The sequence below is a fragment of the Periplaneta americana genome, chromosome 3, assembly GCF_040183065.1.
Source record: "Periplaneta americana isolate PAMFEO1 chromosome 3, P.americana_PAMFEO1_priV1, whole genome shotgun sequence".
NCBI lineage: Eukaryota > Metazoa > Arthropoda > Insecta > Blattodea > Blattidae > Periplaneta > Periplaneta americana.
Window position 1 is genome coordinate 145141444 of NC_091119.1, and position 12495 is coordinate 145153938.

General features: G+C 34.8%; 2 protein-coding genes across 4 annotated transcripts in view; one reads left to right on the top strand and one right to left on the bottom strand.

The window, feature by feature from the left end:
* Nucleotides 1–469: 469 nt before the first annotated feature.
* On the bottom strand, nt 470–10334 carry LOC138696592 (uncharacterized). Of its 2 annotated transcripts, none has more exons than XM_069821743.1 (9): nt 10068–10330; nt 9684–9876; nt 9124–9357; nt 8265–8411; nt 7730–7892; nt 6787–6842; nt 2824–2922; nt 2508–2742; nt 470–1167 (listed from the first exon to the last, which is right to left on the bottom strand). In XM_069821743.1, the coding sequence occupies exons 1-9, from the start codon at nt 10253–10255 to the stop codon at nt 896–898; spliced, it is 1587 nt and encodes a 528-aa protein (XP_069677844.1). In that variant the 5' UTR covers nt 10256–10330; the 3' UTR covers nt 470–895. The 2 variants fall into 2 exon arrangements, with proteins under 2 accessions (XP_069677844.1, XP_069677842.1); XM_069821741.1 differs by having other exon boundaries at nt 756–1167; nt 8265–8426; nt 10068–10334.
* Nucleotides 10335–10802: 468 nt separating this feature from the next.
* spn-E (spindle E) overlaps nt 10803–12495 on the top strand; it is a 67662-nt gene continuing 65969 nt past the window's right edge. For both annotated transcript variants that reach the window (XR_011331424.1, XM_069821744.1), the window contains exon 1: nt 10803–10887. The gene's annotated coding sequence lies outside the window, so the exon portion shown is untranslated. The remainder of the gene's footprint in view (nt 10888–12495) is intronic.

Sequence of the window (12495 nt, forward strand, 5' to 3'; positions counted from 1 at the left end):
AAGATAGGGAGAGGTACTCTCACATGTATATCTATTAACAATGTTAACAAAAACTGTACACTTCAGGCATTCAGTGTCATGGTTCGTACAACGAAAATAAGTTGCACATTGGGACAAAATACAATAGACTCATAACATTTTTAATATGAAAATGTTAAGCAATATCTTAGAAACTAGAAAAAAAAAAAAACTTTCTAAATTAACTGCTATTAAAATATTGCAACAGATATGTTAACGAATACAAACAGAATGACAACATCTCTCAAACCAGAATTTAATATAAAATGTCTGATGTTTAGGTTGTCACCTAGAATAAACAATTAGATCACGAAACAAGTTTTGCTAAAAATTAAGCCATATTTAACGTTTCAATCGAACTCTCGTGTTATGGAGTAACTTTCTATAGGAAAATTATGCTTACTTATGAAACTGCGTTTCTATTCATATATTTAATATATACAAATATAAAACAAAGGAAAAAAATATATATATTCAGCTTCAGAACTGCTATCTCAAAGTAAATTATCTCGTAGCACTTTGTTTTATATTATGTACATCAGTTCCTGAATTCTTTATGCTTCAAAGTATACACGCACAACCTACCTACACAAACTATTCACAATTTCATACAAAGGCATTAAGAGCAATTAACATTGTATTACAAAATTAATAATGAGGTTTGCTTTGGGAGTCGAGCATGAACATATAAGACTCAAAGCCAACGAATACTCACTTCATATACATACATATTTGGCTATTTCCTGGGAGGTTTCTGTGAAAAACTTTTGTACATTTGTCCCACCAGCAAAAGTAATTGTAATAATAAAAATAATTCTTAAAAACAAAAGGAAATAAATGTAAAGAAATTTGGTATTCAGTGTTTACGCACCATTGGCTATGATTCATCTGGAAGGCATATGAAAACTGGAATTGTTTCACTAGAGTCTTGCTGTTCCACCTCCGAGTTTATAAAGAACATGGTGGGGACTGTCCATAAATTGTATAGCTGTTGTTCCATCACACCCTCCGCCTCTTTCTCGCACTCCATATCTTCAAGCAGTCTTTTCTCTCTTTCCTTGAGTTGAGACAGTTCCTTCATGAGGTTTGTATTGTTTGTTTGCACTTCTTTCAGCCTCAGACCCAGCAGCTTAATCTCACGTTCACGCTCTGGAAAAAAAAAAATTATAGAGCACATCGTTATGTTTGTTTGGGTAATTTCACAACTAATCCCTCATTTCCTTTACATGTTCAGACTTTAGGATGTGTCATTCTCAGTGGCCCATCCATGCTGTTGGATTCAATGTTTGTGAGTTGAAACCAGACTGAAGGTGATGGATTTTAAAGGGCGATAAATCTTGAGCATGGCTTCCTCCAGGAGATAAGTAATGCTGTCGATATCTTGTGTCATAGATTTATGGTATGTAAAGCAAGTAAAGCACTAGGGTTGGAAGTAAATCCCGAAAAGACTAAGTATATGATTATGTCTCGTGACCAGAATATTGTACGAAATGGAAATATAAAAATTGGAGATTTATCCTTCAAAGAGGTGGAAAAATTCAAATATCTTGAGCAACAGTAACAAATATAAATGACACTCGGGAGGAAATTAAGTGCAGAATAAATATGGGAAACGCCTGTTATTATTCGGTTGAGAAGCTTTTGTCATCTAGTCTGCTGTCAAAAAATCTGAAAGTTAGAATTTATGAAACAGTTATATTACCGGTTGTTCTGTATGGCTGTGAAACTTGGACTCTCACTCTGAGAGAGGAACAGACATTAAGGGTGTTTGAGAATATGGTTCTTAGGAAAATATTTGGGGTGAAGAGGGATGAAGTTACAGGAGAATGGAGAAAGTTACACAATGCAGAGCTGCACGCATTGTATTCTTCACCTGACATAATTAGGAACATTAAATCCAGACTTTGAGATGGGCAGGGCATGTAGCACATATGGGCGAATCCAGAAATGCATAGAGTGTGTTAGTTGGGAGGCTGGAGGGGAAAAAGACCTTTGGGTAGGCAGACGTAGATGGGAAGATAATATTAAAATGGATTTGAGGGAGGTGGAATATGATGGTAGAGACTGGATTAATCTTGCTCAGGATAGGGACCAATGGCGGGCTTATGTGAGGGCAGCAGTGAACCTCCGGGCTCCTTAAAAGCCAGTAAGTAAGTAAAGGAACCCTGTCCTTGATAGAGGCGTTCAGATAAAATTTGTTGGTCATTGTAATTCTGAGCAATCTCTCCACTTGAAAGTATTATTAGGGTCTGGACATGGAATTTTGCATTTATTCTTGAACAATCATACGAAGTAACAGTTTTATTTTTCCTTATACTGAAAGTCACAATCAGGACTTTTTCTGTCTTACAAGATTGTGGTCATAAGCTACATCAAGAAACTATTAGCTTTTAAGAAAATACATTAGCTATTCAGAGATGATATCAACTGTCAGATCTTCAAATAGGACACAGAGGTAACTTTAAATGAAGTATACTGTAACATATTACCTGTTGTGACCTCTAAGAACCTTGTGATAGCATCTGTCATATTAGATGGTCCTACCCCACAGCCACCATCTTGTTGCTTGTATCTGCTGGCTCCTTTACCACCTGAACGACCCACAGGTGCACCATCGAGACTGGACTCATCCAGTGAAGTTGACATGGAATGTGAACTTGTGCCTACGGGATTTCCATCTTGTTCTGCTGCTAGACGTTCTTTTGTAAAGTCTCCTGCTATTGACTGAAGTAAAAGTAAGAATTAAAACTCCTGATTTTCAGATTAAAAACTATACGATTGATCTCACTGGTATTAATAGTATACCTGAAGATGCTGCCTGCCATACAAATGCTCCTTTTTATTATGAAGTGAACTGAACCACTGGTCGCAAGTTCGACAGTATAATTCCTCATTATCTTCATCCTAAAAAAATAAGTCAAATAAAAGACAAATGTTTCTGCTTACTCTATAATCAATGAGATTAAATTTTTTTAGTTGTTATTTAACGATGTTACATCAACTTCTAGGTTATACAGCATCAATGGAATTAGAGATTGCGCGATGGGGCTGAAAATTTGTTTCTTTTTTTTTTTTAGTAGGTTATTTTACGATGCTTTATCAACATCTAGGTTATTTAGCGTCTGAATGAGATGAAGGTGATAATGCTGATGAAATGAGTCCGGGGCCCAACACCGAAAGTTACCCAGCATTTGCTCATATTGGATTGAGGGAAAACCCCGGAAAAAACCTCAACCAGGTAACTTGCCCCGACCGGGAATCAAACCCGGGCCACCTGGTTTCGCGGCTAGATGCTCTAACCATTACTCCACAGGTGTGGACTGAAAATTTGTTATATATTTACCTGACATACACCTTACAGTTAGGAAAAACATCGGAAAAAAAAAACAACCAGGTGATCAATCCAAGCAGGAATCGAACCATTGCCCGAACACAGCTCTGAATCAGCAGGCAAACATACCTACTGAATGTGCTATGCCAGTAACTAGGTTCAAATTATTCAGGGACATATTTAAGAGATTTCCAATGATTTTGAAGTTCAATGGAGACAACGAGGACGATTTCATGTTGAAGGTTGATTTACTGTAAGTAATGCAAGATAAGAGGAAGGCCTAGCCATAGATTAGTCAATGATTTCCTCACCAAAGAAACTAGAGTTCAATTCCTGGTGGATTCTGAGAGATTACTGAACAGGGCACCTATGGAGCAAATTTTTTTCGAGTTCCATATTTTCTGATCTATAAGATGCTTGGTTTTAATAGAAAAATGAGCCTCTTCTGTGGAGCTCTGGAAAAAGAACTAAAGGGGAGACTAGTGAAGTACTCCGTGTGGAGTATGGTATTGTATGGGGAGAAACATGGACATTATGACGAAGTGAAATGGACAGACAGAATAAGAAATGAAGCTGTGCTAGAAGGAGAAGGTGAAGAAGGAATAATGCTGAAACTGATTAGGAAGAGAGATAGAAATTGGCTCGGTCACTGGGCAAGAAGAAGATATCAAATTATGATCAACATTAAAACATATGAATAGTGTGTGGCAGTGAGGGAAGTGAAACAGTTTGGGCCAGTATGGAATACCACCACTGGTTTCTATGGTCAGAAGACATACTATTAGTGAAAAATGACACACCGTCATGAAAAAATGTGAGCAGTAAAAATTGTTTACACATTTCTTCACAACAAAGAGTACTATTCGTTTACTTCGTAAATCTAAACCACAGCCTTCAGGAACTGTATTCAACATGTATTTAGACACGTTTATTTTGAGAAGTCAACCCTTGGAATGCTTTCAATGGTATTTCAAGTATAGAAGGCTGTGGCCTGTAGCTTGTAGTGGCCATTGTTGCCAGTTTAGTGACTGTGTCATTTTTGTTGTTGTTGTACTTTTTATTAATAATTAAGTAAGGCACTTTGAAGCTTTAACATTATTTTAAATGATAAGTCTCAATGAACATTGCAAAATAATCTAGTAAATAACTGAAGTAACTTGAAATTATTTTATTAAGAAATTTAATGTGTTGCGTAAGCTTCAAAGATTCGCGTTACTGACTGCACGAAACAATTAATTGTACACATCATGTATGTGTGTGTATGTTATGCCTTTTTTAAATCGAGGTATGCCAGGGGAAAATCTTGGAGTAGCATACCGCCTCTGGTTTTTTTTTCACTTCCCTCACTGGTATGTGGAGACTACTAAGAGGAAGGCAGAAAATAGGCAAGATTGGAGAATGCTGGGTTTGCAGTGAATGAATCATACATTTATTGAAAAGAAATTGAAGTAACTTTCAGGAGATTAAAAACAAACTAGTAAACTGTGGCCAGTAAAAATTTCAGTTCTTGATACAGTGCTCTCATTTTACGAGGAAATTTCTGCCATCAGCCAACTTTCTACTCTCCTGACTCCAGTTTTACAAAACATCCCAGCAGTTAGAGTTGCTTCTGAGAATTGTACCAGAACATGTGTGCGAGACTGTTGCTTGTGTATTAAGTAATCAATTGGAAAATGAAATATATGGTTTAACAACGAATTTATTTGGTGGGATGTTACGTGAAAAAAGATAACTATAAAAGATGTGTTGGGGATTTGCTCATAAATATCCCGACTCCAGCAATCCTACAAAATCTTGCGAAATAGCACTGCAATGCAGTCTATTACCGAAGCGAAATTACAGAAAATAGTAAATAATTTGTTTAAATGATGTGAGGCATGTCTTATGGTGGAAGGAGGTCATTTACAATAATATCTGAAATAAATGGTGAGTAATAAACCTGTATACATGTATTTTAATAAAAAATTCGTGGACTTATTTTATTCTGTAATTCCTAAATGTCTTGATTTGCCAGTAGTAATAGAACATGCTCCCTACCAGTGCAAGCAAGACATGTAGGAAAGTGTATGCTGGAATTCTATCATAATCTAGTTTCCTCGTAAAATGAGAGCACTGTATATAAAATACATGCCGTTTTTTAAACAAAATTTTAGGAGAAAAAATTTACCCATAGAGGCTAGCAAATGCAGTACTTGTTTCTCTTGTTATTCTCACTCCACTTTTCTTCCACTATCATCCTATGATGTTCTCTGACATAATATATAGGAATAATATTTAGAAACGTGTAATTAGCGAAGTGAAATGATCTTTCACATACATTAGGCAGAGTGATTGTCTGAGATTGCACTTACAACCTTAGCCATAATGTTTATTCTAAAAATAAAAATTAATTCTTCTTTTACACTGCTCTATACAGTATTAACAGTAATTGATTTTGTATGGCAATTGATGTATGAATTTCTTACTGTTTGTAGAAAAAAAGTGAATAGATTTCTTCTTCTGTTTTTCGTATGTTTAGGCCTAAAGACTGCTCACAATGCTTCATGAATCCATAGTCATTTCTTAAAGAGAGTACCGACACTTTTCGTTTGGTATCATACTATGCAGCTCTGAATAAAATTCTGCCTCATGCCAATCTATTGAGATGGACCATCCAGTTTCATTTATAATTTTATCATTCAGCATTTATGTTATATTTAGTATCTTACTGGCACCTTCTATCTTTATTCTATATTGTATCTTACTGACACTTTCTGTCTTTATTTTTTTTACTCGGTTATTTAACGACGCTGTATCAGCTACGAGGTTATTTAGCATTGATGGGATTGGTGATAGCGAGATAAGCCCGAGGATTCGCCACAGATTACCTGACATTTGCCTTATGGCTGAGGAAAACCAGTGGCTTTCTGTCTTTATTCTATATTGTATATTGCAGTCTCTAACTCATTTCAGAAATTTTTTTAAAGCTGTCTGGATATTATTCGTGTCTACTTTTTGCGGACTCACGTTGAATTACAGTATTTTTTTTATTAATGTTAGATACTTGACTGTTCGTCATTCACCCATACAAAGCAAGTTGTGCAAATCAATTTACCGACAGAGCTGTTGCCCAGGATGTGCCATAGGAAGTTGATCCATGCTACACCTGCGATGAAATGAGATTATGATTGAGACTTGTTGGGATGCCACAGGAGAACTGGAGCTCACAGAAAAAAAATTAGGGATACACCGAGGATCGAATTTGGATAGACAGGATTATAAGCCCAGTGCTCTATTCATTAGACCACCATGGTGGCTCAATTATAGTATATTAATTGTGATAATCCCATAATATGATCCTAATAGCAGTAAATCTCTATTTTTTATTGTAAGGAAGACAAAAGAAATGAGCGATCTTTATTATTTTAATGGCTGAACAAAATAATTCTCATACTTACTTCTATTTCATCTGTAGCATCCATATCAGATTCCTCTGTGCCATTGCCTTGGAGATCTGGAATTATGTATCACAAATAATACCAGTGTGAGTATAATGAAAAGGCTATTCGAGTTTATTTAATTTTGAATTGTAGGTAATGCATCTCAACAGTGTATGCTATTTAGTATGGTATACAGGGTTACTCGAAGGTTAGGACACTTTTAAAATACACAGTTCAAATTTGGTTAAAAACAAGATTTACATAGACATAAAACACCAATTCAATCACAGAATAATGGAGTTTAACGTCTGAATAATTGTTTTCGTTGCTTCATTTCGATTGGTTTGACAATACTGACTTCGAAATATTCCAAATTATGCTTGTTTGGATGAAATATTTAAATTATTATTGTACAGATTATTGCGTTTTCATTTATAGAAAATTTATTTTCAGAAATATTTTTTTTGTCTCTGTAGACATGCATTTTTGGTCTTATGAGGCTCCACAGAAACTATGAGTTAATACAATATACACTTTCCAACAACTTCACAACTTCGTATTTAATCATATTATAAAATTATGGATGAGGAAAGGTATAACAACAAAATCATAAGAAAATATGAATTTTGGGGTTTATGAGAGACAAACTTTTTCTTAAGTTTTAAATAGTTGCTTCTTATGTATGGTTTATAAGAAAATGATATAATTTATACTGATTTATTATTGGGTTCTGTTTCGTAGCATTCACTGGTATGCTCTGGCTTTTTCTTTTAGAAAGTGCGAAAGACAAAGATAAATTAAGAATAAATATGAATACTTACATCACTTATATTAATTTTTACACACACTACATATTGTTCTGTTAATCTTCTTAATGTGATGAAAATGTCTTTTCATGACAAGATGGAGAAGAGTACAAGAATAATATTTTACATAATGATATTGAAATGCAATAACATACTTTTTGTGCGCTTTTTATTCAGGTACGATTGGTATGCATCTGACTGACGGTATGCCTTAAGTTCCTCCCGGTAACGCTTCTTTTCTACTTCTGCACGTTCTAAGTAGATACGTTTCTCCTCCAGACTCAGTTTGCTCCATTCATTACCCAATAATTTAGTCACCTAGAAATAAAAATTATGATAGGCTACTTTGTGTGTAATTTTTATGTATCACGATAACTCTCTAAAACTTGTGATAAATCGTCACACTTAAAGTTTAATCTTAATATTACAGTTAGTCAGTTTCCTTTCAATACTTTCAAGTATGATCAAGATATTTCTGAAGTTCTGATAACCTGTAAGAGTTAAATGCCATGTCTGAGGTGATGGCAGTTATAAGCCGGAATTAACTCAGTGGCTAGCTATTTTTTTTCCCTTTCGGAGGATGGCCCATAGGCAAGCACCGCAGCCTTAGGCTTATTGTGCAACCTCCTTTTGACAATCAGTTGGGAAAAGATGGTCATGCACTGTTCTTTTGGATTCAAATATACATACCTCTGGAAAGGGTAGATCTTTGTACTGTTTTCTCTTCTCGTTGAGGTATAAAACATAACCTGTAGCTGGAGCCTTTGGTGGTCTCATTTCTGAGAGTTCGGGTTTACGTTTTCTCCCTTTTGGCCACCCACCACGTTTCTTTTGTTGCTGCAATACATTAAACTTCAGTACAACATTAATATATTGAAATTAAAGGACGAGACTGTAAACCTGGTAATAATATATCAAGCAGGGCTTAAGTAGTTTATTTAACAATGAAATTCTGAACCTGGTTTTTTGTGTTATTAAAAAAGAATTGAAGTTGTATATAACAAGATCCATGCTATAGGCTATGAAGTTCTGCTAAAATGTTTGTGCAATGCTTTACACGCCCAGAAATTATTTTATAAAATAAATTATATATAGAAATTAATTAATTTGGGTTCAGTGACCCCTAAAGTTACTCAAATCTTTGTTCATATATAGGGTATACACGACAGAGGCACACGATTTTGTTTTGAACACGTTATGGTCTGCTTCATTTTACTGAATTACTGTCTTTCATACCTTATAACTGATGTTCTCTAGCACAATAATATTAGCTGTTGTAAACTATAATGCTAGTAACAATTTTATTCTTGTGTAGTATGCCTATAGGGCAGGCTTATTACTTCACAGTGTAGCTCTACTACTTAAAACTGCACAAAACAAATCTTAATATTTTGCGATAATTGAAGATTAGGTTTTATAAAACGTATCACAATTTCTTTATACATATTAAATAAAACAGTTCTATTTGACTGTACAAAATGTGTAATTCGAAACGCGGGAATGCCTAACTCCGATAACAATAACAGTCATATATGAGTGACAAGTTTACCTGACTAGATGTGACAACAGATGTTTGAATCGTCCCAGGTGGTGAATCCTGAATTAATGCACCAGTTACAGCTGGTTCAGTCTGTTTTCTCTTTGACGATACTTCAGTAATCGTATCTCCATTTATCTTTTTCAATCCCTTTTCTTCATTTTTTGTATTTTCAGATAAATCAATCTGTACTTGAAGAGGCACAGAAGTGTCCACTATTTCCAAATTTCCATTGTTCCCATACACCTATTTGTAAAAATATGTTTCAGATTATTGTCATCCTTGTAAATCGATTACGGTATTATTTATAAATAAATTGACATTAGCATTTTGTAACGAGCATGTTTGTGTTACTTTAATTTCAAATTATTGTGATTAATGTTCAAATATGTTTGCAGTACGACAATGTCGATGTAGCTTGTGTCTTCAATGTAACTTGATTAATTTTAGTTTAGTGCATGTGTGTTAAAGATATAAGCAATTTTGAAAAGAAAAAAAAACTGGTAAAACAGTTTCTCTCGTGAGCTCATTAATATCCTTTATTTAAAGAAATCTTCTTCTTAAAGACATACTTGCGTTGTATCAGGCAAAACATTGAGCATCAAATCTCCCAATGTAAGTGGTGGTGACGACCCTTCTGCTGTAGCTTTTTCTACATTCTGCTGCGTGAGAAGCTGTGCTGCAACATTTTGAAAATCCTCAACAGAAAGATTTAACCCTCCCACACCAGATGAAAGGGCATCTTTCAGCGATAAACAAACAAGTCTGTAAATAAAAAAAAAACAATAATTAAACATAAGACACACCCTAAGATAAAATGATAAGCAGAATTAGTAGTGCTGATTTTGGATGATAATTGAATTAAGCACTTTATTTATGGTTTGCAAACAAATACTGACCAATAACTATGATGTATACAAACGTATTTCAAGATTTAGACAGCACGTTCAACTAACCCTTTATTCGTTTCCACCAAAATCCCGTTTTCCAGTAGATCATTAGCAGCAGTAACAGTGTCAATCCTATTTTCTGATCTTTCATCGTCCGAAGAGACTGGTGGTAGTGAAACTGTAGAAATACTAAACTGCTGGGAGACATTATTTATGCAAGTGCTGAAGAGAAGACCACCAGCTTCGTCTTCCATGACACTTCTCACTGTAACTTTGGTAACTTTTTCATGTGCTCTGCGATAGCCAGGTATATCCGTCTTATTCTAACAAGGTTCACCAACTTCTGGGTTCAATACTTGGCGGCGGTACGTATTGTAGGCGCCAAGTGTGAACATATATGAAATAATTTGCTTTAAATAACGAGCGAATATCTTATTATTACATTAAATGACATGATTGAAAGTATGAATATTAGTATTATGGATATTAATAATCACATTTGAACAATACATCATATCGGAATAGTTTGTAACGCAAATCAGGTTGTTTACTATCGATTCCGTTTCTTCCGGAACAATGTCGCCAATAGAATATTTTTCCGCGAGACCTGGTGTTTTTCTGAGTTTATTTAGTAGGTAAAATTTATTCAATTTGTATTGCCATAGTATAGGGATGTTGCGATTTTTTTAAACTGTCGCACTGGCAACATAATCTCATTTTACACTGTTAATAGATAAATTTAGCGACTTATGTACTGTTTCAAAGCGGATTTTTAAGAATTGATTTGGCCACACTGTTCGTGAAGACTCCAAATATACAAATGGAGGGACGAGCGACGAAGAGAATGGCGTAGCAAGAGATTATTTGTGTAATTCTTCAGTAAATGGTAATTGTATAGTATTTATATAATCCCCTTAGATTGAAGAGGAATCTGTTTCTTAGTGTACTTCTGTTTTTATAACATCCTTTGTTACCTTGATAAAATACGTTGAATTTTAAAGGGCAAGAATCCTAATCTCATGAAAAGGAACTTTGTATTTTATTGGAATCTTATAACAAGTTGAAAATATATTGTGAAACAAGTAAGAAATTATACGTATGTTGCAACGTAATGTTTTCCACGTTCGCATTAAAGTAGAATTTTCATGTGGTATAAAAGCAAGGTTATGGTTTCAAAAAATAATATCAGGGCGCTTCGCGAAAAGTTTATTATGATAATTATTATAATTATTATTATTATTACTATAAATATTTATTATTAATTTATTATTATTACTTTATTGTTATTACGGTAAAACCCCGACAAGACTCTTCGAGGAACCCCGTGTAGGTATACCGCATGTTTACCTGAACTTTGAATGGATTATAGCTGTTGGCTTCGTATGTGGACCTTTACAATGAATATTCACATTTTAACACTATTTAAATATGAATTTACACAGAATGACATATCATCAGAACAAGAGCTTTCCGTTCAACATTTACTCTAATTAGAATCACAATCACAGACACTTCCGGTCTGTTTTATTATGGGATGTTGGCAATGAACTAATGAGTTTATGAGAATTCATGTTAACTAGATTGAAAAATGGATGGTGTCATAAGATTGATGTCAGCGTTTAGTGTGATTACTATTTGCCGGGACTAATATACAGGTGTTTCAAAAGTGATGGGCAAAAATTAAGAGGTGAGAAGTAAAAAAGTTCCAGTAAACATAGGTCTGCAAATTAACCGTTTACGAGATAATGCCATTTGGTGCTAGTTGGGACCCACTCATACTAAGTACTAATTTCATCAAAAGCAGTGACAATTTTATTAATTTATCAATCACGAGACAGTAAAATACATAATAAATACACTACAGAAATGTGATTGATTGAACATACAGTACACAAAATAAACTTTTTTCTTCATTGTTCTATATAGGTACACTTTTAACACTTTTGTTTCAACAACATTGAAGTTTGTGGATAAACACAGTTATGAACAGTATGAACATGTTAACTGAAAAATTTTATAGCAGGTGTTCAGAATGCTGGCCATATCCTTGAATACATCTGTCTAGTTTTCTCCGCAAAGAGCAGCGAATGTGCTCGAGCAATCCTGGGTAATTCTTCATTTGCAGGAAGGCATCTATAGAGTGGTCACAAAATGGGCGTACCCCCCATGTATTCTTATTTCACTTTGTGAATGTTGGTACCCCTGTGTTTATGTTGGTACCATGGTAACCGTGCTGACCAGAGTCCGTTTGCCATTGAACAAAGATTAGTGACAGAGGTTTGGCTTCATGAAAGATGTCATACCGGCGACACCGTGAAAACAGTGAAGGTAAAATTTCGTGACCGCTTTGGTGTGGAACCGTCAAGGAAAGCAACAATGTTGGGGTGGAAAAACGTGCATTCGCAATGGGTAGTGTGAAAGATCATTCCAGGGAAGCGCATTTCAGAAGTGGAAGGCCGACAACAAGAAAGGAAACATACCACGCTGTTGAGGC

Excerpts from the sequence above, each read along its gene's own strand:
- LOC138696592 (XM_069821741.1), bottom strand. The coding sequence starts at position 10,255 with ATGGAAGACGAAGCTGGTGGTCTTCTCTTCAGCACTTGCATAAATAAT. Across the intron at positions 7,893-8,264 it reads AAGATCTACCCTTTCCAGAG|GTGACTAAATTATTGGGTAA; the intron begins GTATGTATATTT and ends TTTTATTTCTAG. Across the intron at positions 2,743-2,823 it reads ATGGCAGGCAGCATCTTCAG|TCAATAGCAGGAGACTTTAC; the intron begins GTATACTATTAA and ends CTTTTACTTCAG.